Below are 23,831 nucleotides of genomic sequence, written 5' to 3'. Positions count from 1 at the left end.
TAGGGAAAAAACGTATCTGCTTCATTTCTTCTCCACCTGTCTGGGGAACCAAAGTTATTTACATCGTTCTTCTCTATTTTATCCTCACGACAGCCCTGTGAGGGATGTTAGGCTGAGAAATGGTGACTGGCCCAAGGTCACCCAGCGAGCTTCCATGGCAGAGTGGGGATTCAGACCTGGGTCTCCCAGACCCTAGTCTGATTCTGTGACCCCTGCATCATGGTTGTGTCTTGCTGTGCCTCTCAGAGCAGCAGCTTGAAAAGAGTAACCAGCCCTTCTGTTTTCAGCATTAAAACCTGTAATTTGAATTACAATTTAAATTGTTATTTTAGAGTTGTTTTTAAATGTATTGTATTAAGACTGATATTAGCCACCCTGAGACCCATTAAATCAAATAAATAAACAGAATTACTTTTAGGGGCCACAACAAGAGAACCTTGCTGAAGAGAGAGAGAAGGAAGAGAGACTGTGCATTTTGTTGTTTAGATTCTGTACATGCCATTAAGGGTTTGAATACTGGCTTAGAATAATTTCCTGGTCACTTTTTAACATGTCGACTTCATTCAGAATTCTTGATAAACTGTGGTTTATAACTGCTCTTTTGTTCAGCTGTGATGTCCAAATGTAGGTAATTAAAAAAAACTGGGGTCTGTGCAGTTTGTAATCAATGTGGTTTGTTGCAATGCCTGCATTCACAAACTACAGTGTGTTGAGTAGCACTCCCTCAAAGATTCATTGCCACAGACTTAGCAGTATAGGGAGGCTACAGATAACTGAGAAGTAGACAAACCAGGGTTTATATAGAAGTTGGGGTTTGTTATTTATGTTAGTAGAAGTCACAGGCCAGAGTAAGTACCAGGACATCAATGAAATTTAAGCACACAACTGAACGATTAAATAGTATTGAGTTTGGTAAGACTTGATTTTTTGGGGGGGTGCCTATTTGTGAAACTGTGGCTACTTCTACACACAAAGTGATTTTCTGTGATAGTCTTATTGCTTGCTTGCGAAATCATCTTTACAGTGGAGATTCCAGCGCCCAGGATAAGCTGATTTCTCTGCATTTTTAGCCATGGTTTCCCTTTTGCATTTTGATATGCATTTAAAATCCCCCCCCCCCCCCAACTATGTTCTCATGTGACCGTCATGATTCTCTATGCCCACCTTATTTTAACTTTGTTTTGTTTTGTTTTGAGAAGCATGCATAGAAAGAATTCAGTATCTTTAAAAACATTTATATAAAAAAACTTCCATATATTTGTAGACACCTCTGGCAATCCCTTTAATAAAAGACAGGCTGAGCTGTGGGTAATCCCTTCTTTTTCTCTCTCTTCCTTTTTTTTTTTAAACGAAACCCATGAGCATGATTAATGCTGGACAGGAAAGAAAAAAACCACACACATATTTACAAAGACTTCAAGGGATCTCCTCCCCTCTGACTAAAAAGCAGGCGATTCTCTTCTGTTATGCTAATTTCTGCTAGGGACTGGCTCCTTGCATCTTCAGTGAAGGGAACAGAGTAACTGACTCACCTTTCCTGAAGTCCTTCAGTTACACTGCTTCTGCTGATAGCATTCAGCTGAGGAAATAATTAAGTTACTTTTTAAAACAAATTTACAGTAAAGCAGTTTTTTTTATGTGGAAGGAATGGGCTGCCATAACTATCTCTGTGCAAATATAGGACAATGTCATGTGGAAACATGAAAAAAGCGCTGGTTGGGTGGCAGAAATGCTGGAAATCCTTGGTAGGAAAGCGGCCCAGGAATACATCAAGTGTGTTTTCTTTCATAAATTTTAGCATAACAAGGAGGGGAAATTTCTTGAATACCACTTTGACACTCTGGCACAAACTTCCGTGTTAGGCAACAGCTGCACACCTTTGAATTCAAAATAGTTCTCTGCCAAAAAGCAAGTTTGAGAGTATTTCTTTTAGAACTGAAATTTATTTTCTTATGAGTGCAGATTTTTTAAACATAGATTGAATGGATTGAATGGTGCAGTTGTGACCTGTTCCTGACCCTGCCACCTTCTAAACAAATCTACTTGGAAATAAGTTTTGATTTCTTTAGAGCCTGTATCCACGTAATACGCTTAGGATCATTGTCAAGAACTTTTCAGAATTGGGAAACTCAGGTTGAAATCCACACTGCATGGAAGCTCAGTGGGTGACTTAGGGGCAATGACCCACTTTCAGCCTAACCTACCTCATGGGGTTGTTGTGAGGCTAAAGTGGAAGAGACTGATGTAAGCCGCTTTGGATGCCCAATAGAGAGGAACATGGGGTATAAAGAAAGTAAAAATACAATACAATATTGCAATATTACCTGTAATGTCTTTAAATAAAAATTCAATTAAACTATTTCAAACAGGCTTACATACACATAGCCACTCAGGGTCAGTGTCTAGGTGCTAAGTACTGTATTGAGCAAGTGATCTCCATGGAAATTTGTTATTAATGTACATAATACTTCCATGCCAACAAGGAAGACTGATTTCTCTGGACCCATTTCAGTCAGGCTTCATGCAAGGATTTGGAGCAGAGACTGCTTTGGTCCTCTTGCATGATGAGCTCTATTGAGAAGTAGACAGTGGCAGTGGCTAATTTTTTAGTTGATGTGATAAGAGTGAAAAATTTGGGAAACTCCGTTTCATGATTTTATAACTATTCCAGTTTTTTAGTTGACTGTGTCACTTTCTGTTTCTGATTTTAATGTTGTATATGCTATTAAAGGTTTATTGATTGACAGGGGGAGTGTGCTAGATCTCTCAGTGGCCTTTGATACTACCAAACATAATATCTTACTGAGCTGTCTCTCAGCACTGGGACTAAGGCACACTGTGTTGCATTGGTTCAAGTCCTATCTGGGGGGCGGGCTCAGAGAGTAGTGTTAGGGGATTCCTGTTCTGCCATATGTCCATTCTGCAGGGTTCGATCTTATCCCCCTTGCTATTTAATATCTATATGAAGCTGCTGGGAGAGATCATCAGGTGGTATGTTATGTGCAGTCACCAGTATGCGGATGTATCTGGGGTTGCAGCCCCAGCTGTTGGCTCCGGAGCCTCAGGACCCTGCGGCAACCCAAAAGCCACCTGCAACTCCCAACTCAAAGGACTCACTAGGGCCCTCAGCGGCTGGCCACAGGCTGCCTGCTGAGGCTGCATGAGACCCCGTACGAGGGTGGGATGCTTAGGGTTGCCAGTCTCCAGGTGGGAGCGGGGGATCCCACAATTTTGCAGGCTCCTGTCCACTGCCAGCCAGCTGCCTGGTGGGGGAAAGCCCCGCCCCCAACAGCCATGACCTTGCGCAGTGTCCCCTACATGATGACATCGCGCAGAAGTGATGTCATCATGCTGGGAATGTCATGCAGTGGCACTCTGGTTTTTGGGCAAAACTCTATGGTTTGAACCCAGTTTTACCATAGAGTTTGCCCCAAAACCAGAGCACCGCTGTGCAACATCGCCCCACCCCCCACTCCCAGAAAGGCCCCTCCCACCCCCTGCCGGCACAAGGTAAGGACCTGGCAACCCTAGGAATGCTGCAGAGGCAATGGCCGAGGCAAAGAAAGAAGCCAGGGCAAAGACAGGCATGGGAGTGGGCTGCTCTGAGAAGTGGCATATAAAGCCAATGGCCAACAGGCCTGCAGAGATGGCAGACATGGACCTGGGTCCTGCTTGGTTGCAAGGCCTACAACAAAAGGCCTGCATGTCAGTCTGGGGAAGGGACTGGGGACGAGGCAGCAGCAGTAGTCGAATGGGACGAGCCAGACCCTCAATAAGGGGAAACCTGGAAGGGGGAGGTGGAGGCTTTAAGAGAGATTGGCAAGAGGGGCGGGCCTGGGAGTTGACAGGCGAACATGGCATAGGGAAGAGGCGGGGTTAGCTAAAGGGGTGGCAGATATAAAAGGAGGCTCCAGAAGCAGGCCAGAGTTAAAGAGAATTGGTGGTTTCGTGATGGAACTAAGCCTTCCATCTAGGGAAGCCAGAGAGTAAGGGTGGTTGTGGACCCCTCCTTTCCCATTTCTGAGGCCTACAGAGTGTCCTGTCAGGGACCTACATAATGGTGGAAGTCGGCGTCAGTCCCGGAATGGACTCATGGTGTGTCAGGGTGATGCCCAGTTCTACCTTTGCTTTGCACCTAATTCCGAGGATGATGTTGATGTTCTGAACTGGTGCTTGGAGCCAGTGATGAACTGGATGAGAGTGAACAAACTGAAATTTAATCCTGTCAAGACAGAGGTTCTCTGGGTTCGTAGAAAGGCTGACCAGGGACTCAAGAGCTCTTCTGTCTTGCATGGGGTTATACTCTCCTTGAAAAGCCAGGCTCATGGCTTGGGAGTTTTGCTTGACACAGCTTGACACTTTTGAAAGCCAGATGGCTGCAGTGTCTCGAAGTGCTTTTGCCCACTTTGGCTGGTGCATCAGCTGCACCCATTTCTGGTTCAGTCACATCTAGCCACAGTGATCCATGCTTTAGTTACATCTAGACTGGACTATTGCGATGCACTCTGCTTGGGGCTGCCTTTGAAGAGTGTTCAGAAGCGGCAGCTAATGCAGAATGCTGTGGCTGGAGTGCTGGTTGTGGCCAGCTACTGTGAGCATGTGACCCCAATACTACAGCAATTACACTGGCTAGTGGCTATCAGTCTACTTCTCAGCTCAGTTCAAGGTGTTGGTCCTTAAAGGCCTTTAAAACCGTACATGGCTTGGGACTGGAGTACCTGAAGATGTGTTCCCCCCCCATAAGTTCCTGCCTGGGAATTAAGATTGCAGGGAAGTAGTGCACCAGGTCCCCTCACTGTTGATCTTCAGAAGAGAGTTGAATACTGCATCGTTTAGGACTGTATTCACTTGATTTGGTTCTTATTTATTGGCAGTCGTAATTGGGAGTTTCTTAAATGGTGATTTTTAATGGGTTCTTGTTGTTGTTTTATTTATATTCTTGTTATTGTGTTTTTTGTAATTGTTTTATTTCTATCAAGTGGCAGCTTGGAACATCAAGCTAGTCTGCTACTGCTACAAAGTATGTTTATTCCTGAGTGACTATGTGTTAAAACTATTTATTTGGGATATTTATTCCTCAGTCACATGCTTCGGGGGGGGTGTGTGACAAATAGCAGTGCTAGCAATATCGGAGCGTGAAATCAGAGAGTTTCCACTATTAAAAAATATCCATCACTATGTGGAAAAAACCAACAACCCTGAAACTAGAAAAACAGAGTAAAAATATACTTGGGGGGGGGGACCCAATGCCACCAAACAAACATATGCTCGAGCAAATAAATGGTTAACCTGGGGGTGTATGAAAATGAGGTCAGAGCAATCATAAGCAAAGTTACACCCTTCTGAGACTGATGACTTCAATGGATGAAACTATGCATAGAACTGCACTATTAGAAGGATGGTGCACATGCAGAAAGTATTTGGCAAGCAAGTATTTATGTGGCGATTGCTGGTTTCGTATAATGATGAGGCACTTGGAGGAGATAGGAAGGAGCCCAGTTCTGTATTAATTAGTCACTATGTTGCTGCAAGCTGAGGTATCCTAGTGACCTCTTTCTTCCCTGTCGACCTCCCCCATGGGATAAGGTCATCTGGTGAGCCCCTTTCCAGTGCCTTCAGAAAAGGAGTTTTCTGGTTGGTTTGGAACTCCCTTTCCAGGCAAATATAATGAGCTGCCTACCTTTGGCCCTTTAGGATGATAAAAACCCTTTTATTTGGCAAGTTCTTCAAGATAGTGAATTGCTTGTTCTTCTGCTTCTCTGTATATTGCTGGGGTTATTGTTTGTGCCTCGTTAGCTCATAATATGTTGGAGTGACTTTAATTTGCTTGATGGCATATGACCAGTTTGGCTGGAGATCCTGGAGGTTTTTTTTTGTCATCTTCTGGGTGTGGAACAGCAGTCACTGGGGGTGTGGGGGGAGGTATTTGTGAATTTCCTGCATTGTGCAGGAGGGTGGACTAGATGACCCTGGAGATCCCTTCCAACTCTATGATTCTGTGACTGTTAAGCCTTCATGAGGGTTGGGCCAAAGAGTGGGGAATACATGGGGGAAATGACTTTTTGAGATTAAATTGCATCACATGGATAGCATGGAATTTGTCATGGTGCTGGAGACTACTGTTTATAATCTAAGACTGAAATCTTGTGCACAGTTATTTTCCACTGATTATAGTATAATTTACTAGTGAGCAAATGTATGTAGGGAACAAGCTATTTATACAACATAATCAAAACTATGAGTTTTGCACCAAAGCAAGCACCAACAACTTTCGTCAGATACTGATTTGGTGTTCTGTACATGTTCGTTCATGAAGTTACACTTTGACAGCCGGAACACAGGAAATATTTAGTGACAGTTACAGATCTGCAGATTGCTGTACTGTCATTGTGTTTTTGGCTCCAGGCAAATCCCCACTCGGCACCAGTTTGATAAATTACTTAGTGACTGTTGTGAAAGTGTAGAACTCCAAACCCAACCAAGCGTGTTTCACTCTTCAGTTATCTTCTGTCTGGCGATGAGATACTGCATGTGGCCCAGGTTCTTCCAGCCAGCAGGGAGCTGTAGCTCCATTATTCTTATCTGATGTAATTTCACGGATTGCAGTTTTGTTTTGTTTTTCATTTTTTGGTAGAGCACTTGATGAGGTTTGTCAAGAACCAAACCTGTGCCTTAGAGCTATCACTTTTGAAACTGTTGTTGATGGACAGCTGTCTTGTGAATTCTCCCAGGAACCCACACAAGTAATGTGGTCCAACAGTTTCTTTATTGTAGTAGGACTGTTGTTAATTAGATTGTATGTTTATTCTCCTACACATTCTTTGGACAGCAAAGGTGACAAACAAGCAAGTATTGGAGTGCATAAAACCAGACATGTCATTGGAAAGAAAAATCACAAAACTGCAACTGACTTATTTTGGCCATGTCACTCACTAGAAAAAGCAATTAAGCTTGGATTGGTGAGTGGCAAAAGGAAACTGGGCCACAAAAGAACACTGTTGCTACACACCATAAAAGTTGGACACCAGCCTGAGAATGGAACGGCTCAAAGAAACAGTACAAGATCAGAAAATGTGGGGAGAGCTGGCCCATAGAATCGCCAAGAGTCAGACATGACTGAATGGCTAACAGTGACATGTTAATTCTACCCTGGCTATCTGTCAACAGTTGGAAATTATTCTCACCCACTCTGAATGGGTTGATTACTCTTTGGCTCTTGTTTTACATTGGTGTCTCCTTGTCACTTCTCCTCCCCCCCCCCCGCCATCCCTTTTTCTATTGTTTGAACTCTGAGTATAAATTTAGCTGCTTTGGATTAACACTTACAAAAGTTTATGATGCAATTAATTTTGTTAGCATCCTGAAGTGCTGCTGTACTCCTGGTTGAAGAGTTAAGTGTTTCCAATATTTAACTCTATACCTATACATGCCGCTAGTCCTACTCTAACTATACAAAGTAGCATATTAGGACAGAAATATGAACACACATGACGTTCCTTATACTGAATCAGACCCTTGGTCCATCAAAGCCAGTATTGTCTACTCAGACTGGCAGTGACTTTTCAGGGTCTCAGGCAGAGGTCTTTCACATAATCTATTGCCACATCCTTTTAACTGGAGATGCCAGGGTTTCAAACTGGGACCTTCTGCATGCCAAGTAGATGCTCTGCCTTGGCCCCTCACTTGTTTACTACAAAAATTGTTTTATATTATCAGGTTACATGTTTCCTATCCTTCAGCTGGAATAAGATATATGTGTTTAGGTAGCACAGAGTTCAGCAGTTTGCAGCTCTTTCTCTGTAGTATTCAGTATATCAGCAGTTTTGTTTGTAGAAAGCTAAGACCATGCTAGCATAACTCACTATGCTGGAACAGACCTTGGTACTGCCAGGGGCATGTCATGGGCAAAGTGGGACTTAGCTTCCTAAGCTCTCCAGTTTTGAATATGCCTTCAGAGCATCATGTGGCGACCTCGTAGAGTTTTCCGAGCAAGGGATATTCAGAGCTGGATTGTCATTGCCTACATCTGTGTAGCAACCCTGGACTTCCTTAGTGGTCTCCCATCCAAATGCTAACTAACCAGGGCCAATGTTCCTTAGCTTCTGAGATAGGACAACACTGAGCTAGCTTGAGCCATCCAGGTCAGGGCCTGGAGCATCATTACACCACTGAAAAACCTGGCATAGCACAAATACATTCCACAGGGGCCTCTCCAAGAAAGAGAATCAACTGCCTTGTTCTCAAGCACTGGTGCAGCTTAGAATGCTGAGTAAGTGAGCGGCCAATCACAACCACCCCTGTAGGGCTGCCAAGTGGGGGCGGGGGGTGGGTAAACCCCCGTTTTGGAGGCCCGATTTCTGCTGCCGCGGAGTCGGGCCCCGGGGGGAACCCTGCCCCCGAAGCGCAGCATGGCTGCATCACAGGAAGTGACACAACCCCGTAGATCACGTTGGGGGCGTGGCCCCAATCGTTGGAGGGAAAATGCTATCATTTCCCCTCCAATGATCGGGGCTACGCCCCCAACATGCTCTACGTCGTGCGTCACTTCCTGTGATGTTCTGGCGGTGCGTGCGCACGCATCCAGCAGCAGCTCCCGGACCCCGGCGATGCTCCCCCGCCGGTGAGTATGATCGACTTGGCAACCCTACACCCCTGAGCCCAAACACCCATAACTCAGATGATAGGGTGCATGACATGAGGCTATATCTCTGTGTCCTGTGTTTTGCACACTTACAGCAAAGAGTAAATGGTAATGGAGTGGTGATAAGCCCCTAAGTGCAGGAGGGAGATGTTGTGTGGTGGCAGAAAATGATATATTCTGGAGAGAACGTTCTAAAACTATGTCTGAATAGAAGTAAAGGAAACTATAAATATAGCTTCAAGCCACTGTAAGTTCATCAGTCCACAACCATGCCATTGTTGTCTTTCATGTAGTTCCCGACTACCACATGAACTGGGTCAAAAGACCAGTAGAGACTGACATTGTCCTTATACGAAGACAAGCTGTTGGGAAATGTCTGACAGATGTTCGCTGGACTCTATTCTTTAAAAATCCTTGAACTTTTGCTGCAAAAAAAGATGTTTTGCAGCAACCCCCCCCCCCATGTTTTTGTTTGCTTTTCTGCATAGGACTGTGTCAGTGGCAAATAACCCACCTGCCTCAATCAAAGAATATACTCACCTCCCATAATGTGTACGTCACTTTTCAAGGGAAGAAAAGGCAACCAGTGAGGATTATAGAAAGAAGAAGGGTCATGAGCTATGAAGCCGACATAGGTTTGGTCGAGAGAGTCAAGCTGAGAACAAGCTTTTACCATTGCACGGGTTACAGTAGGCCTCGCGTATTGGTGCTCAACGGGGATCTCAGTCCGCTTCTCAGAATGAAGTGCTTCTGATGCAACTGCATCTCATTCCAGTAATTACAGGAAAGATTGCCAGGCTGACTGTGATGTGCTGTTCCTAACATCATGGTGGAGGGTTTTCCCCAGAAGCTGCTCCTACCAGTAAGTCTACTGTGAAGCAGAAGGAGCTCAAAGCAGGAGCTCAGCTAGACAATGAAATGAAGAGAGTGGATTGCAACCAACTTCTTCCTCCAACTCTCCAAGGACATCACCTTCCCATCCTGGGGAGTACTTGCTTCCTTTTTTTCTGGCCTGCTAGAACAGCCCCCTTTTATCCCTCCCTTTAACGTCATGCTGGCCTAAATGATTCTGTGTCTCCTGATGAGGAATCCTGGCCCCACAGGAGAGTGAGGAGGTCCTAGCTGCTCCCTTGGTTCTCAGCCAACCCTTTTCCTGCAGGTGTTCTTCATTGTAGCTGCTCCTGCCATGGCTTTTAAGGGACCAGCTTCTCCTGAGCTTGCCCTGCTAACTGACTGCCTCATATATGCTGGTCCTGCTTCAAGAAAGGATAAGACAGTCTCAGCCTGGGCAAGAATGTTTTCTGTGGGTGCTCCATCCCATAGAATGGGCCATCAAATGACTCAGGACTGTATCATCTCTTCTGCATTTCGGAGGGGGGAAACAACAAGGCATCGATGGTCTTTGGCTGAATTTGGTTGTTATAATGTACACTTTTACTAGTTTTTAGGATTTTAAAAAATTGAATATTGTGCATCAGTTTGGGCCCTGAGCTGATTAGCCCAGGCTCTCCCCGTCTTATCAGATCTGGGAAGCCAAGTAGGGTCAGCCCTGGCCAGTATTTGGATGGGAGACCACCAAGGAATATCAGGGTCATGATGTGGAGGCAGGCCATGGTAAACCACCCCTGAACATCTCTTGTCTTGAAAACCCTGTGGCACTGGTTCCTCCTGGAATGATCCAGGTGGGCGGTCAGAGCCTTGGGTGCAGCTAGGAGGCATTGAATACAAATAAGGGGGCGGTGGAAGCATAAAGAAAGAAGAGTCCAGAACCTATCTAAAGCAGCCTTTTGGCAGTAGGCCAAATAAGTTTGGGAACCTATGCCCTACGGGGTTGCCATTTCGGCTGTGATGTGATGGCAAAAGCAACAACAAATATTAGAGTTGCCTTGTCCAATTGTCACCCTTGCAGGGGGATTGGGGGGGGCATTCCAGGAGTGGGTGGGGACGTCACACGATGTGCATATGTCACCCAGGAGCGACATAGGCACACCGGTGATGACGCTCTTTTTTTTGGGGGGGGGAAGTCTATGGTAAAATCATCCTTGTACTATAGAGTTTTGCCGAAAAAACAGAGTGTCACCCCACAAACGTCACCAATGTGCCTGTATCACTTCTGGGTGATGTTAGTGCATTGTGCACAGTGTTACTGTTTGGGGGGAGGGGATTTCCTCCCTCTGGTTAGCTGGCCTGCCGGCGGGCAGGAGCCTGTGAAAGTGGGGGATCCCCTGCCCCTAACTGGGAGATGGTAACCCAACACATACTGGTTTGGAAACCTTTTGTGGTTATTTTAGGGAAAGTGGTATATAAACACAGTAAATAAATGACTGGAAGAGCGCCACCAAGAACTCACTGCATTTAAAACGTCAGTAGTAGAGTTGGAACTGTAGACAAAAGGCCTGTTCTGTCCTGTTTGCCTGCATATTTGTAACAATACTGTGTACTGTTTCAAGTTGTTTCAAAAGAAGAGGGGAGCAAGATAGTGATGTGAACAGAGTGAATCTGACATTGAATGAGAATCAGTTGAACTGAATGTTGTGACCCATTTGATTTTGAGCTGAAGAGCACAGTTCTAGTATAAAAGAACTTTCCAAAATATAGTGATTGGGAGAAAATTGGCATCACTCTAATTGCTGAGTGCTTCTTGAAGAATGCACCCGGCTTTGTGTTTTGCTTCTGTAAACTTTGAAATAATCTATCCACGAGGCCAGCACTACATTTTGCATTCCCCAAACAATGCCGAAATAATGCAGGGGATGGGTGGGAAAGTGCGGGCACATTTAGAGCAGAATTATGTTGGGGTGGAGGCCTGTTAATTTAACTCTTCAGTTGCTTCTCTCCTGCAGATGACCTGACCTCTCTCATGGCGGTTTCCCCATTGTTACTTTTGCCTTCTGTTTCAGAGTTTTACTGAGGAGGGATTTTTTGGGTTTTTTTTTTAAAAAAAAGCTCTATAAGGGGTGTTTGCAGAGATGAATCTGCAGAGAGGGGAAGAGTTTAGCACTTCAGACTGCCTGCTCTTTGCCTGTCTGCCAACTCTTCCCTGTAAGAGCTCACAGCAGAATAGGAATCCCTATCCTGAGTCTTTCATGGATTGCCTTGTGCTATTCTAAAACAACTTTTACACAGTTCTATTATTTTGCCATTTGGTGTGAATTTGCGATTGCAATGGTGTGAAAGGAAATGGATAACAACGGCAGGAAAACAATTATGTTTTTATACAATGGTTTGTAAAATGTAGTTAAGAGACAAATGGGAAAATGTTCTTTTTTTGGGGGGGGGGAGATGCTTTTTTTGATAGTACTAATTATAGAAGTGATAAAAGTACATTTGTGTACCTTCACTCAAATTTTAATCTAAAGCATACCACTTCATAGTAATTCATGCATTATGTTGCAGGGGAGAAGGAAGCATTTCAGTTGGTCCATTCATTCTAGCTTTGGTGTTTTTTACTTCCCCCATGAATTTTGATTGGAGATTAAAAAGCAGGTCACTGCAATATGCTTTTCGGTCTTAGCAGGGCTTCTTAGAATTGCATGGGACTTGAACCCATCACTAGTATCCAGGCACAGTGTTGATTTGTACATGGCAACTGCATTTGTTTCAGAACAGCTCTTTGGGAAGCTTGCAGTGGACATCAGAATATAATTTTAGTTTATGTTTGTTTGTTGTTGTTCAGTCGCACTGTCGAGTCTGACTCTCCGCGACCCCATGGACCAGATCACGCCAGGCCTTCCTGTCTTCCGCCATCCTCTTAAATTTGCTCAGTTGCATGTTTGTTGCATCTATGACACTGTCTTATGACATGCTTGGTATAGCAGGACAATCTCCAAGAAAGGATGGAAGTTTTATTTATTTATACCTCTCCTTTGTCTCCAGTGAGGAACCCAAAGTATCTTACATTGTTCTCCTTTCCCTCATTTTATCCTCACAACAAGCCTGTGAGATAGTTAGGCTGAGAATGTGTCAGTGGCCCAAGGTCACCCAGTGAGCTTGCCCAGCAGAGTGGGCATTTGAACCTAGATCACTTAGATCTTAATCTGGCACTCTAACCAACACTGTATCGCACTTGGTGATATTCACTGTGGATAATCTCTACCTGAATCTTGTTCTCTGTGAGGAAAAGTCCCTGTATTTTCTCTAACACAGAAATGTGATGCAGCTTTCTGAAATCTGTTTATTCTGTGGAATGTGTAAGTTTGCGTTGGAATCAGAGTTCCCATTCCTTTGACCGAAATCACACATGCATTATAAAGTGTAGGATGCTAAAAATGCTGTTCTGGCATGATTTTCTTGTCCTGCCATTAATTGATTAGGAAACTCAGTTGCAGTTAAAATGACCTTTCAGTTTTTCATGCATACCTGCCAACACCAGGAAAGGGGTTGAAAAGAACTTGCATGTCATGTGTATTTGGCTTTATTTTAGAGTATTGAATTGTATCAGTGAACTAAGGTATAGATTTCCCTCGCTCGAAAGCCAGTCGAATCCGACTCTAGGGGGCGGTGCTCATCTCCGTTTCCAAGCCGAAGAGCCAGCATTGTCCAAAGACTTCTCCGTAGTCATGTGTAGGGTTCCCAAACGGCGGCGGGGGATCCGCGCGTGTTCGCAGGATCGCTGCCGCGGGGGACAGCAATCCGCGCTGCACCGGCGTCGCCAGGATGTGACGCTATGCGTCGCCCTGGCAACGGGGCTGTTTGGAGTCCCGTTGCCAGGGCGACGCATAGCGTCACATCCTGGCGACGCCGGTGCAGTGCGGATTGCTGTCCCCCGCGGCAGCGATCCTGCGAACACGCGCGGATCCCCCGCCGCCGTTTGGGAACCCTAGTCATGTGGCCGGCATGACTAAATGCTGAGGTGCATGAAACTGTTACCTTCCCACCAAAGCAGTACCTATTAATATATCTACTTGCAATTTCTTGCTTTCGAACTGCTAGGTTGGCAGGAGCTGGGGCCAGAGACGGGAGCTCACTCCGTCCCGCGGCACTAGGGTCTCGAACTGCTGAACTACAGACCTTCCTGTCTGCAGCTCAGCATCTTAACCTCTGAGCCACCACGGAGTGTAGAATTACTTATGTATAATTACCATGTTCTGAATAACAAATTCTAGAAACTATTGGTTTACACAAGAGATTATTATATCGGCAAATAAAGTTGGCTTGGTTTAAACACGTTTCATTGTCACATTCCTTTGATTAGATTTCAAGGGGGGGTAAATGTGTAACTTTGGTGCAGGATTGTGAACCTCTGGTTAGGGGCTGGAGACCCCTGGAATTACAACTGATCTCCAGACTACAGAGAGAGCCAGTTTGGTGCAGTGGTTAAGTGCGTGGACTCTAATCTGGGAGAACCGGGTTTGATTCCCCACTCCTCCACTTGCACCTGGCTGGATGACCTTGGGCAAGCCATAACTCTGGCACAGCTGTTCTTGAAAAAAAGAGCAGTTTCTGTCAAGAGTTCTCTCAGCTCCACCTACCTCACAGGGTGTCTGTTGTGGGGAGGGGAAGGGAAAGGAGTTTGTAAGCCGCTCTGAGACACCTCTGGGTAGTGAAGGGTGGGGTATAAATCCAATCTCTTCTTCTTCTTCTTCTTCTATTTAAAATGTTTTTTCTACTTTTCCTGGAGAAAATGGCTGCTTTGGAAGGTGGACCGTATGGCACGATATACTACTGAGGTCCCTCCCGTTCCTAAACCCCACCCTCCTAGGCTCCACTCTCAAATCTCCAGGTATTACCGAGCCTGGAGTTGGCAACTCTACTTTGTAAGTAAAATAGTAAGATCAAAACCAACAGCATAACAATTAAACTAGGAATGCAAAGAGCGTAAGATCCCACTCAGCAGCCTAAAATGATACTCATAAAATGGTCCGCAGGCGAGAAGCTGACAAGAAAAGCAGATGAAGAAGAAAGAACACTTAAGTTAAAAACTAAAGTAATAATAAAATGTTTTGCTCTGAGGCGTGCCTGAAGTAGAGTAAAACAGGCAAGCCTCGAAGATACTCTCCTTTTGTATCTGTGCACTGGAGGACACCAAAGTAGCAACTGTAAATAGCAAAAACAATCTCCATGGACTAACCGTGGAGCCAGTTAGGCAAAATAAGAAATGGGACAAATGGAGAGTAGTTGAACATGGAGTAGAAAGGAGCAGAAGAATACAACTTGTGATCACAGTAGGAGGATGTACACAAAATAAATTCTGTAACTTGGACTATCAAGTAAGAAAAAGGAGTTGACAGTATGGTGGCTTGCCAGAAAGAAAGAATGGCAGTATAGCAGGGGCCCCATCTTCAGTATGAGATGAGAAGATTAAGGTGGCACATGACCGTATGGTGTTCACTAGCTTCTCCTAGGTTTAGAACCTTCGCCACCCCAGCTTATTCTAGTGGAGTGTTTTTGATGTACATTTTAGAATGCACCTTTAAGGACTTCTTCTGGATGGGAGAATCTATCTCTGCATACAGCAGCTATTTAAGTTGGAACAATTGTACTCAATGCATAAATCTGAGGAACTGCAGCACAGTGTTAAGCCTGTCTAGCATCGTGGTATGCTGCTGCAGAGCTAATTATAAAGGGCTGCTTGGCAGTGCGAATAAACATCCTGTCAGAGTTTTTGCCTCATTGGAAAGAATGATGCCCACAGTATGAGATGACTAATTCTGTTGCAGGCTGTCTTTTGGCTGTCACATGAGTCATATTCTGGCCCTTCCACTTTAAAACTTGCTAATGTCTAACTCTCTATCAAGCAGTTTCAGGAGATGATACAGCAAATGTATATCAGCTTCTATGATGCATCGGACATAAGCATCACATATACCTTCCCAAAACCCAGTGGGTTTTGTCTACAACTGGGTTCTTTGTTCATCTATAAAAGATGCATGTAGGCCTACAAGCAGGATGGGAAATTGTGGTCTTTTCCCTTGTTGTTTCTCCCAGTCATGTGGGCTTCACTGTTGCTCTAGGCAACCTCTATCATAGATGGTGCCCATGCCTGATGAAGCCTGGTTGCAGTGTTGATGGCTGTTACATCATGATTTCTCTTTCATAATGAGGGGCCTACCTAAGATATTCTGGGGTTTTGTGTAAGGAGCTCCCAGCACTTATTTGAAGTCACAAGGCATTGCAGGGGCTCAATATGGAGTCAGTATTGCAGCACAAAGGAGGGGGGAGGTAAGCTTTCCTCCTGTCCATCAGTGGCTATAGGAACTCTCAGTCTGGGGCAAGTGATGCACTGTATGCTTGGTGCTTGGGGGGGCAACAGTGGGAGGGCTTCTGGTGCCCTGGCCCCACTGCTGGACCTCCTGATGGCACCTGGTATTTTTGGCCACTGTGTGACAGAGTGTTGGACTGGATGGGCCATTGGCCTGATCCAACTTTGGCTTCTCCTATGTTTTTATTGTGCACGGACTCTAATCTGGGAGAACCAGGTCTGATTCCCCACTCCTCCACGTGCACCTGGCTGGATGACTTTGGGCAAGCCGTAGTTCTGACAAGAGCTGACCTTGAAAGGGCAGTCCTTGAAAGAGCTCTCTCAGCCCCACCTACCTCACAGGGGGTCTGTTGTGGGGAGGGGAAGGGGAAGGAGTTTGTAAGCCGCTCTGAGACACCTTTGGGTAGTGAAGGGCGGGGTATAAATCCAGTATCATCTTCTACTACTTCTTTTATGTTCTTATGTTCCTGGCCACAGTGAGTCAATATTTCATGAGAGTATTTCCTTAACGTTTCTGGTGTACAGAATTTTTTGCTTGTCTACTTGTATACTTAGAGTATTCATGTATGGCACATGAATGGTATGAACAAAAGAGATCCACGTTTTCTGATTTGCAAAAAGTTTCCCTGTTGTGTTGTTTTTAGGTGGTTTTTTTCTTGCTATAAGCTAAGTAGGCAACTGGCTATTTACGTATATGCTACATCCCATATATTTACAGTTCAAGAAACATGAAAGTATTCATTTGTTTACTTTATTTATACCCTGACTTTCTCCTCAGTGGGGATCCAGTGCAACTTCTCTCCTCAGTTTTATCCTTACTACAAGTATGTGAAGTAGGTTACTGTGGGAGAGTATGACTAGCCCAAGGTCATTCAGATAGCTCTGCATGTAATTACAGTCTTCCAGCATTGATATCTTTAATTCTGCCTTTTACATTATGGGTTGTTGCAAATGGAAAGCTAGCAACTATGTAAGGTTGCCAGTTATCCCCTGGCAACTGGTGGTGGTGGGATTTACTGGCAGCAAACTGAGGTGTAGGCCTTTGTCACCAGCAACGTGCCAATATCACTTCTGGTGCACGCCGGACATCATCATGTTTCTGGTGGCATGGGAAAACTCTGGTATTTGGGTAAAAACTGGCCAGCTCTGCATGTAATTACAGCCTTCCAGCATTGATATATTTAATTCTGCCTTTTACATTATGGGTTGTTGCAAATGGAAAGCTAGCAACTGCGTAAGGTTGCCAGTTACCCCCTGGCAGCTGGTGGGGGTGGGGAGGGATTTACTGGCAGCAAACTGTGGTGTAGGCCTCTGTCACCAGCAACGTGCCAATATCACCTCTGGTGCATGCCGGACATCATAATGTTTCTGGTGGCATGGGAAAACTCTGGTATTTGGGTAAAAACCCTGTGACAGAAGCCATGTTATACCACAGAGATGTCACCATGTGACTGATGACAGAGTCCTAGGCCTCAGTTTGCTGATGGTAAGTCCCCCCTGGCAGCCAGCTTGAAAGTGGAGGATCCCCCACTCCCAGTCTGGAAACCCTACAACATGACATGAATACTCCCTTCCTTGTTTGCCTTAATTATTGTACTTAATATGAACCATAGGTTTCTTCTTAACCAGGATTTTAAATCAGGGTTTGCAAACCCTACAGTTAAATGGAAACTAAAAGTAGCAAATGTGATGCTATTACAACAGGAGGAGTAGGGCTGCCAGGTTCCCATCAGGGGTGGGGATCCCCTGTCCCCCGCTCCCATTTCCGGCCGCTGCTCTGGCAGCGAGTGGGAGAGTGGAAGGGAAAAGTCTTTTTAAGAATGCCATCAGCCTAATGACATTATGTTACGTCTAGAGGGAAAAACGTAGAGTTTCCGGTGCTTTGTAGAGCACACTGATGTCACTTCCAGGTTTTTTTTCCAGAAGTGGCATGGCCATCAGCCTAGGCTGCCACTGGTTGACAACCCAGGTGGGGTGGAGTGGGGTGGAATTTGTACTGTAGGAGGGAATGCCGTGTAAGTCACTTTCAACCCCATTACAGCTGCGCATTGATACCCATTTATACCCAGCCTTTTGTCGTGGTTCAAGGAAGCTAGAACTGCAATTATAATTCAGAAACAAAACAATAAACTCTTTTTTTTTAATTGAACAGGGCAAGATTTTGACTTGGGGGATGCATTTGACACTGGTAAGCAACAAAAGCCATATGAAATGTTTATGAATATTTGTGGGGTTTGCAATAATGCTGATACTGTGGTATCAAGCGCATTTAATTCTGAATTAAACAGTTACATTCTGCTTAACCACACAATCCTATATAGTTTCAGAGCAAATGATCAAGGTGGAGCATCTTTAGATTACTGCTATAATTTGGGACCACAAGAATTTGGAACAAGATGGATGACATAAACAAGTCCTGAAATGTGACCTAGGGTTGTGTAGAGTGGGTGGGAATTACTGTAGTACCTGAAACCCTATGATAGACATCTTGATTGAAAGAGATGTTATGTCAGCAAATGAATACCAGGATGAGTGTGGTCTGTGATTGCTAGACCAGTTAGGATTATACACTAAAACCCAAAGACCGTGGAACAAATTCTGTGAACACAAGGAAACTTAACACGTAATTTTTCAGATACAGCAGTGCCTTTGGCCAGCTGTGGTTGAAAATTGCAGGGATTTCCAAATCAGTTTCTGATACAGCATTGAGGCCCCTGTTCCAAGGAAAACAGGAGGTCAAAGCATTTACTGAGCTGGAATAAACCCCTGTGTAAGCCTAAGCATCTTTGCCTTCTTCTTTAGATACCTCAGAGTGGCTAGCATGGGGCTCTCAGGTGATCTCCTGTCCAGGCGTTGCACACCCTTTAAACTGAGGGCCTAAGTATGCAGTATACTCCCTGGGTCCCCAGGCCCTGTAAGACAGATATGCATTGAAAGTTCCAGATTGGGACTTAGGTTCTCAGGCATGTGGGGGCTGATTTCAGGTTGGGACCACGTGTCAAGGAGGCTTAAACATGCTTGCCTAATCCCATGCTGTTTTCCTGACTGGGTGCTGCTGTTTTCTCGTTGGGGGAAACTTGAATTTACCTATGGACCTAAGTTTCCTCAACAGGGCCTTTTCAGATCACGGAAATAGTGTGTGTGTTGTTGTTGTTGTTGTTTTGTGTGGGGGAGTTTTAAGCCCCCTTTCCTACCAACTCCTGGTCCAGTCTGAATTGGCCTCCATACCTCCGAGAAGCTAAGCTTCAAGTGGGACCTCCCAGTGCATGTCAGTTTGACAGGACCCAGGGACAACCCAGAACGGTATCTTGTAATTAGGCCCTTGGCTTCAACAAAGCTACAGCAGTTGGTAATTCCAGATCAGTCACACATTTTGTATACTTAAATTCCTGCAAAAAGAAAAGGTTGGTTGATTCCTGAGTGATCGTAAGGTAGTGTCAGAAAGTATTGGCTAATTTCCAGCTTAATTTTCAGTTTGATTTTGCAGTGGTGTCCCTCAGACAAGATTTCAATAATAGATACAGAACTACTCTTGGAATGACTGTCACCTTTATTTGTATTTACATAAACTTTGGAGAGAGCATCCTGTAGATAGTTGTAACGTTGATGCTGGTCTCACTGAAGACGTTTTGCTGAAGATTCTTTCTTCAGTGAATTCTTCTTGATGATTCATCTCTTGATTAAATACTTATAAAATTGTACTTACCTGCTCTGTAATTGAGTACACAATTGAGCCTTTTGTTTTCATAATCATATATCATTCACTATTTAGGTATATAAAAATTAATCACGCATAGGTTTATTTAATTATTAGATTTATTTAGCGTCTCATTACAGTGTTTTTTTCCTCGTTGCTGGCTCATATTTACACTGTGTTCCTTCCAGTGCTAACCACCTGGAGGCTGGCAACTCTAAGTTATCTTAACCACGTGTGACTTATGCTTTGCTTCTGTCTAGAAAACAGTAGTAACACTATAAAACTGTCACATAACTGGGCAAATCATAAAATCAGTCCTAGTTTCTCCCCCTATGGTCACTGACTGTTTCAAATGTTAAATACTGAATGTTTTAATTTGTTCAGAACCTACAACTACAAAGAAGCCAGCTACAGGGTCCAAAAAGCCAACATCTGGTGAGTAATAGCCGTTTGTCCTACAAATAGTAATTAGACTTCCTTACTGATATGCTGAGGAACGGTTGTATACAAATACGTGATTACACGAAGACGATATATAACCTTATGTGCAGTTAAATGGATAGAGAAACAGTATTTTTGAGGGGGGATTGTCAAATGTGGGCATTTTAACATTTAAAGCCTGATACGATAAGTATGTGGTTCCTGTTACTACTGCAACTCAGCTGGTACTTCATCCACAAGGACAGATAAAAATCTCAAGTAAATATATTTTATGTAGGCTTGAATGCTACTGAAACATTCATAATTCTGTACAGTTGATTACAAGATTCTGTTACGTACAAACAAGTCCCTTTGACTCAACTGTTTGAAATGACAGTGTTTTTCAAAATAATCTAAGAGCAGCTTTTTCAAACTGTCTGTGTCATGACTGTCTTGGGGAATTACACTGCCATTATATATTTTACAAACCTGTAAATATATTAGTTCATACCAGGCTCCTATTTATTAGCAGATCTGACAGGTTTTTTTGCTCTCCCCCTCCCCCTTTCACTGGCAGCTTCTCTGTTGTGTTTGCAGATTTCTTTGTTTTCCCCACTTTGCATGGGATATTTGTGGGGTTGAGTCATTCTACAGACCATTTCTGGGGGGAAAATTTATAAAATGCTTTTTTCCCTCCCTCTTAGATGATGGATTTAGCTTAGAGGATGCCCTTGGAGGTGGGGGTAAGTATAAGAAGACTCCAAACACTTTGTAAAATGGAGCCTAACTTTGGATTTTAATTTTTAGCCACCTAATTGACAAAAAAGTGTCTAAAAAGTGTTATTTGAGCAAAGATTTTATGTAAAGACATAATGGGAATCATTATTTTGGTTTTCTATTACTCCCTCCAGGAAGGATCATTATTTCTGTTTTCTATTACTCCCTCCAGGAAGGGGTAATCCTCTAGAGCCCTTCTTGTGTTCCAGGCCTGGCCACTTTTTGTTTTTTTAGTTATTAGTAGGTAACACTGGCATTGAAAGTGACATGGAAGTTGCTCACTCTGCTCTTTGTCTGGAGACCCTCCCCACATAGCTGGTTCTCTGTGGAAGCCCTCTTAGATCCCCTCTTAGACTGGAAGTTAATTTCACGAGGACAGGCGTGCAGACCCCCCCCCCCCCTTAAACTATTTCTTGTAAAAAAAAAATTGTGCCAAACAATAAACTACTGACCTGGTTCTCACTAAACAAATGAATACAAGTTGCAGTCTGAATCTTTTCCGTGTTGTGTGACAGCTTGTTCCCAATTTAATCTCAGTAGACATTTTAAGGATAGAATTAACCTTGGACGTTTATGGCAGTACTTGATACATATAGGAACACAGCAGTAAGTGCACAGAAACGGTAACAATAGGTGCACAGTGCTTTCAGACATGCCCTGCCGCCCTGCAGCTCCTCTTTGGAGATATTTAGTCGTCGTCACCCCAGTTCTCACTCCTATTTCTTGCAATACCATCTTCAGACAACCCTGTTCATAATTGTCATGTTTATCTATTTATCCCTTTCTCACGCTTCCACACTTTGCCTCTTCAAACCAACATTTCTCTTATTTTTACTACAGGAAATGCATAATTCCCTCCTACTGTGTTCTTACATGTATGTTGGTTCACCCACAGACAGGGCATATAAATCATACACATGGCAGGCATGGGGGCCTAGAAGTGGTTTTGTGCACTCTTCCCCTGGTTCCCCCTTTGAACATATAGATTCTTTAGTGCAAATCTGAAGCTATGTGTATATATGCTTGCTGGCAATCTGTTTGCTCCTTTTTTTGTGGCAGACAGGTAGTGCTGTTGTCACCAATGTGCGCTGCAATTCAAATGCAGAAATTCTGGGTTCTCATGAAGATTTTCTTTGCGTAATGGGAGATACTGTTGAGCTTGAAGCTCACTGTCATGCACCCAACTACATGAGTATTTCCCATATTACAGTGGTTTCCAAAATACAGGCCTGTAACTAGGAATTCTTCGGGGAGGGGGTATTAATTACATTAGCTCTGTTTATTAAATTAAGGCAGCTGGAAGAACCGGTGAGGCTTGGCAGGCAGGCAGGCAGGGCAGAATGGTCCACCCTGGCACCTCACTGCACCTGGCGGAGGCACAGGGGAGGGAGAGGGGTAGCTCCTTACCCTGCTGGAAGGCAGTCGCCATGCAGCCTTGCCACGTCTTCCTGCTGCTTCCTTCTTCCTGCTGCAGTTGAGCAGGAGAGGAGGGAAAGGGGCTTTGGGAAGCTGGCTGCGGAAGCAGGAAGACCCAGCGATGTTGCCCCCCTCTCCCCCACCTCTTGCTTGACCATAGTAGGAAGCAGAAAGCAGCGCAGGAATAGCTATGGCGACTGCCTGCAGAGGTAAGGAGCACGGCGCACCGGGGGGTGAGGGGGCCTGGCATCTTCCCAGGGCGGGGGTGTTGCAGATTCAGGAGGGGGCACCACCCCCAGGGCCCCCATCTAGCCATTGCCCTGGCCCTGTATGTTTTAGCATGAGACAATTCTTAGGCGTTGGAGGTGGTATTCGGGAATAAATATTCAGTTCAGCTCAGGGAAGATTATTTTCTGTACATATTTAAAGACATTTTGAGAAATTCAGACTGGACTAATATTTAAGTATCTGTATAGGCTGGAGTTTTAGTATCATGATATATTTTAAAATTATTTTCTTGACAGCTGTCTGCTGAGCAGATCCCTGTGCCAAATCCCCAAGCTATTTAGATTCAAGAGGGAAGCTTTTGTGGACACTGCTGAACAGGAAACTGACTGAATAAGGCCCTGACCTGGATAGCCCAGGCAAGCCCTATCTCATCAGATCTTGGCAAGCCCGATCACATCAGATCTCGGAAGCTAAGTAGGGCCGACTCTGGGAAGTACTTGCATGGGAGACCTCCTTGGAATACCAGAGATTGGAGGCAGGGGTAGGCTTTATTCAGCCACCTCTCTGAATATCCTTGAAGTAGCCATGACTTCCAGGTGCACATGCACACTTACACACACACACACACACACACACACACACACACACACAAAAGTACAAAAACACCAGAAAGGAAGAAACCAACTGAATAATATGGTGTCTGTGTGTATGTATGTCTGTTTCCTGGTCTTAATCTGGATCCCTTTTTAAAAAAGAAATTAATAAATGTTGGTTGTTAACTATAGGATGTTATCCTGCTTGATAAATAAGAACAACCTATGTAGTGCAGAGTTTAGGAAGAAGACAGGCAAAGTAGAGAGTCCAGCTCTGGTAGCGCTCCTGTGTTTTTAGACCTCGTTTCTGTTTTTAACACATTTTTGAAGTTTGTTCTTATCACTATCTGTCAATAGAGGAACCCAGTCAACCTCAGCAGCCTGGAGGTCACGACAACTCTGGAGGTCACAGCAACCCTGGAGGTAAGAGTCTCTAGAAGCACTTCTTGAAATCCTTATCTGACAGGATCATGGTTTTCCTTTAAGCACAGGTTTTGTAAAAGTCTTCTTTCAGTTAGGTTTAAGAAATCCTAGCTTGCAGAGTCTGGCTTCTGAGGAGGCAGGCTGTTGGCATGTGGTTACTGAGAAAGGCTGATACTTACAACGTAGCCTTTTTAAGTTTATGAAAAGATTCATAAAAGGATAAGACTTGTGTCTGTTTAAGAATCACTAGGAGTCCTATCTAGGGATAGGGCTGCCAGCTCTGGGTTGGGAAATACCTAGAGATTTTAGGGGTGGAGCCTGAGGAGGGCGGGGCTTGGGGAGGGGAGGGACTTCAGTGGGGTATAGTGCCATAGAGTCCATCTTTCAAAGTGGCCGTTTTTACCAGGTTAAGTGATCTCCGTCACCTGAAGATCA

At 44.4% G+C, this 23,831-nt stretch overlaps 1 protein-coding gene across 2 annotated transcripts in view; it reads left to right on the top strand.

Moving 5' to 3' along the window:
* Positions 1-23,831, top strand: part of LOC107123288 (CD99 antigen-like) — a 41,502-nt gene that overhangs the window by 2,293 nt on the left and 15,378 nt on the right. For both annotated transcript variants that reach the window (XM_015426516.1, XM_015426517.1), the window contains exons 2-5: positions 17,995-18,030; positions 19,924-19,974; positions 20,664-20,702; positions 23,331-23,396. In XM_015426516.1, the coding sequence (XP_015282002.1) occupies positions 17,995-18,030; positions 19,924-19,974; positions 20,664-20,702; positions 23,331-23,396 (192 nt within the window). The remainder of the gene's footprint in view (positions 1-17,994; positions 18,031-19,923; positions 19,975-20,663; positions 20,703-23,330; positions 23,397-23,831) is intronic.

Source organism: Gekko japonicus, unplaced genomic scaffold (genome assembly GCF_001447785.1).
Source record: "Gekko japonicus isolate JY-2015 unplaced genomic scaffold, Gekko_japonicus_V1.1 scaffold1206, whole genome shotgun sequence".
Taxonomy (NCBI): Eukaryota; Metazoa; Chordata; class Lepidosauria; order Squamata; family Gekkonidae; genus Gekko; species Gekko japonicus.
This window is presented reverse-complemented; position numbering and strand designations above follow the sequence as displayed.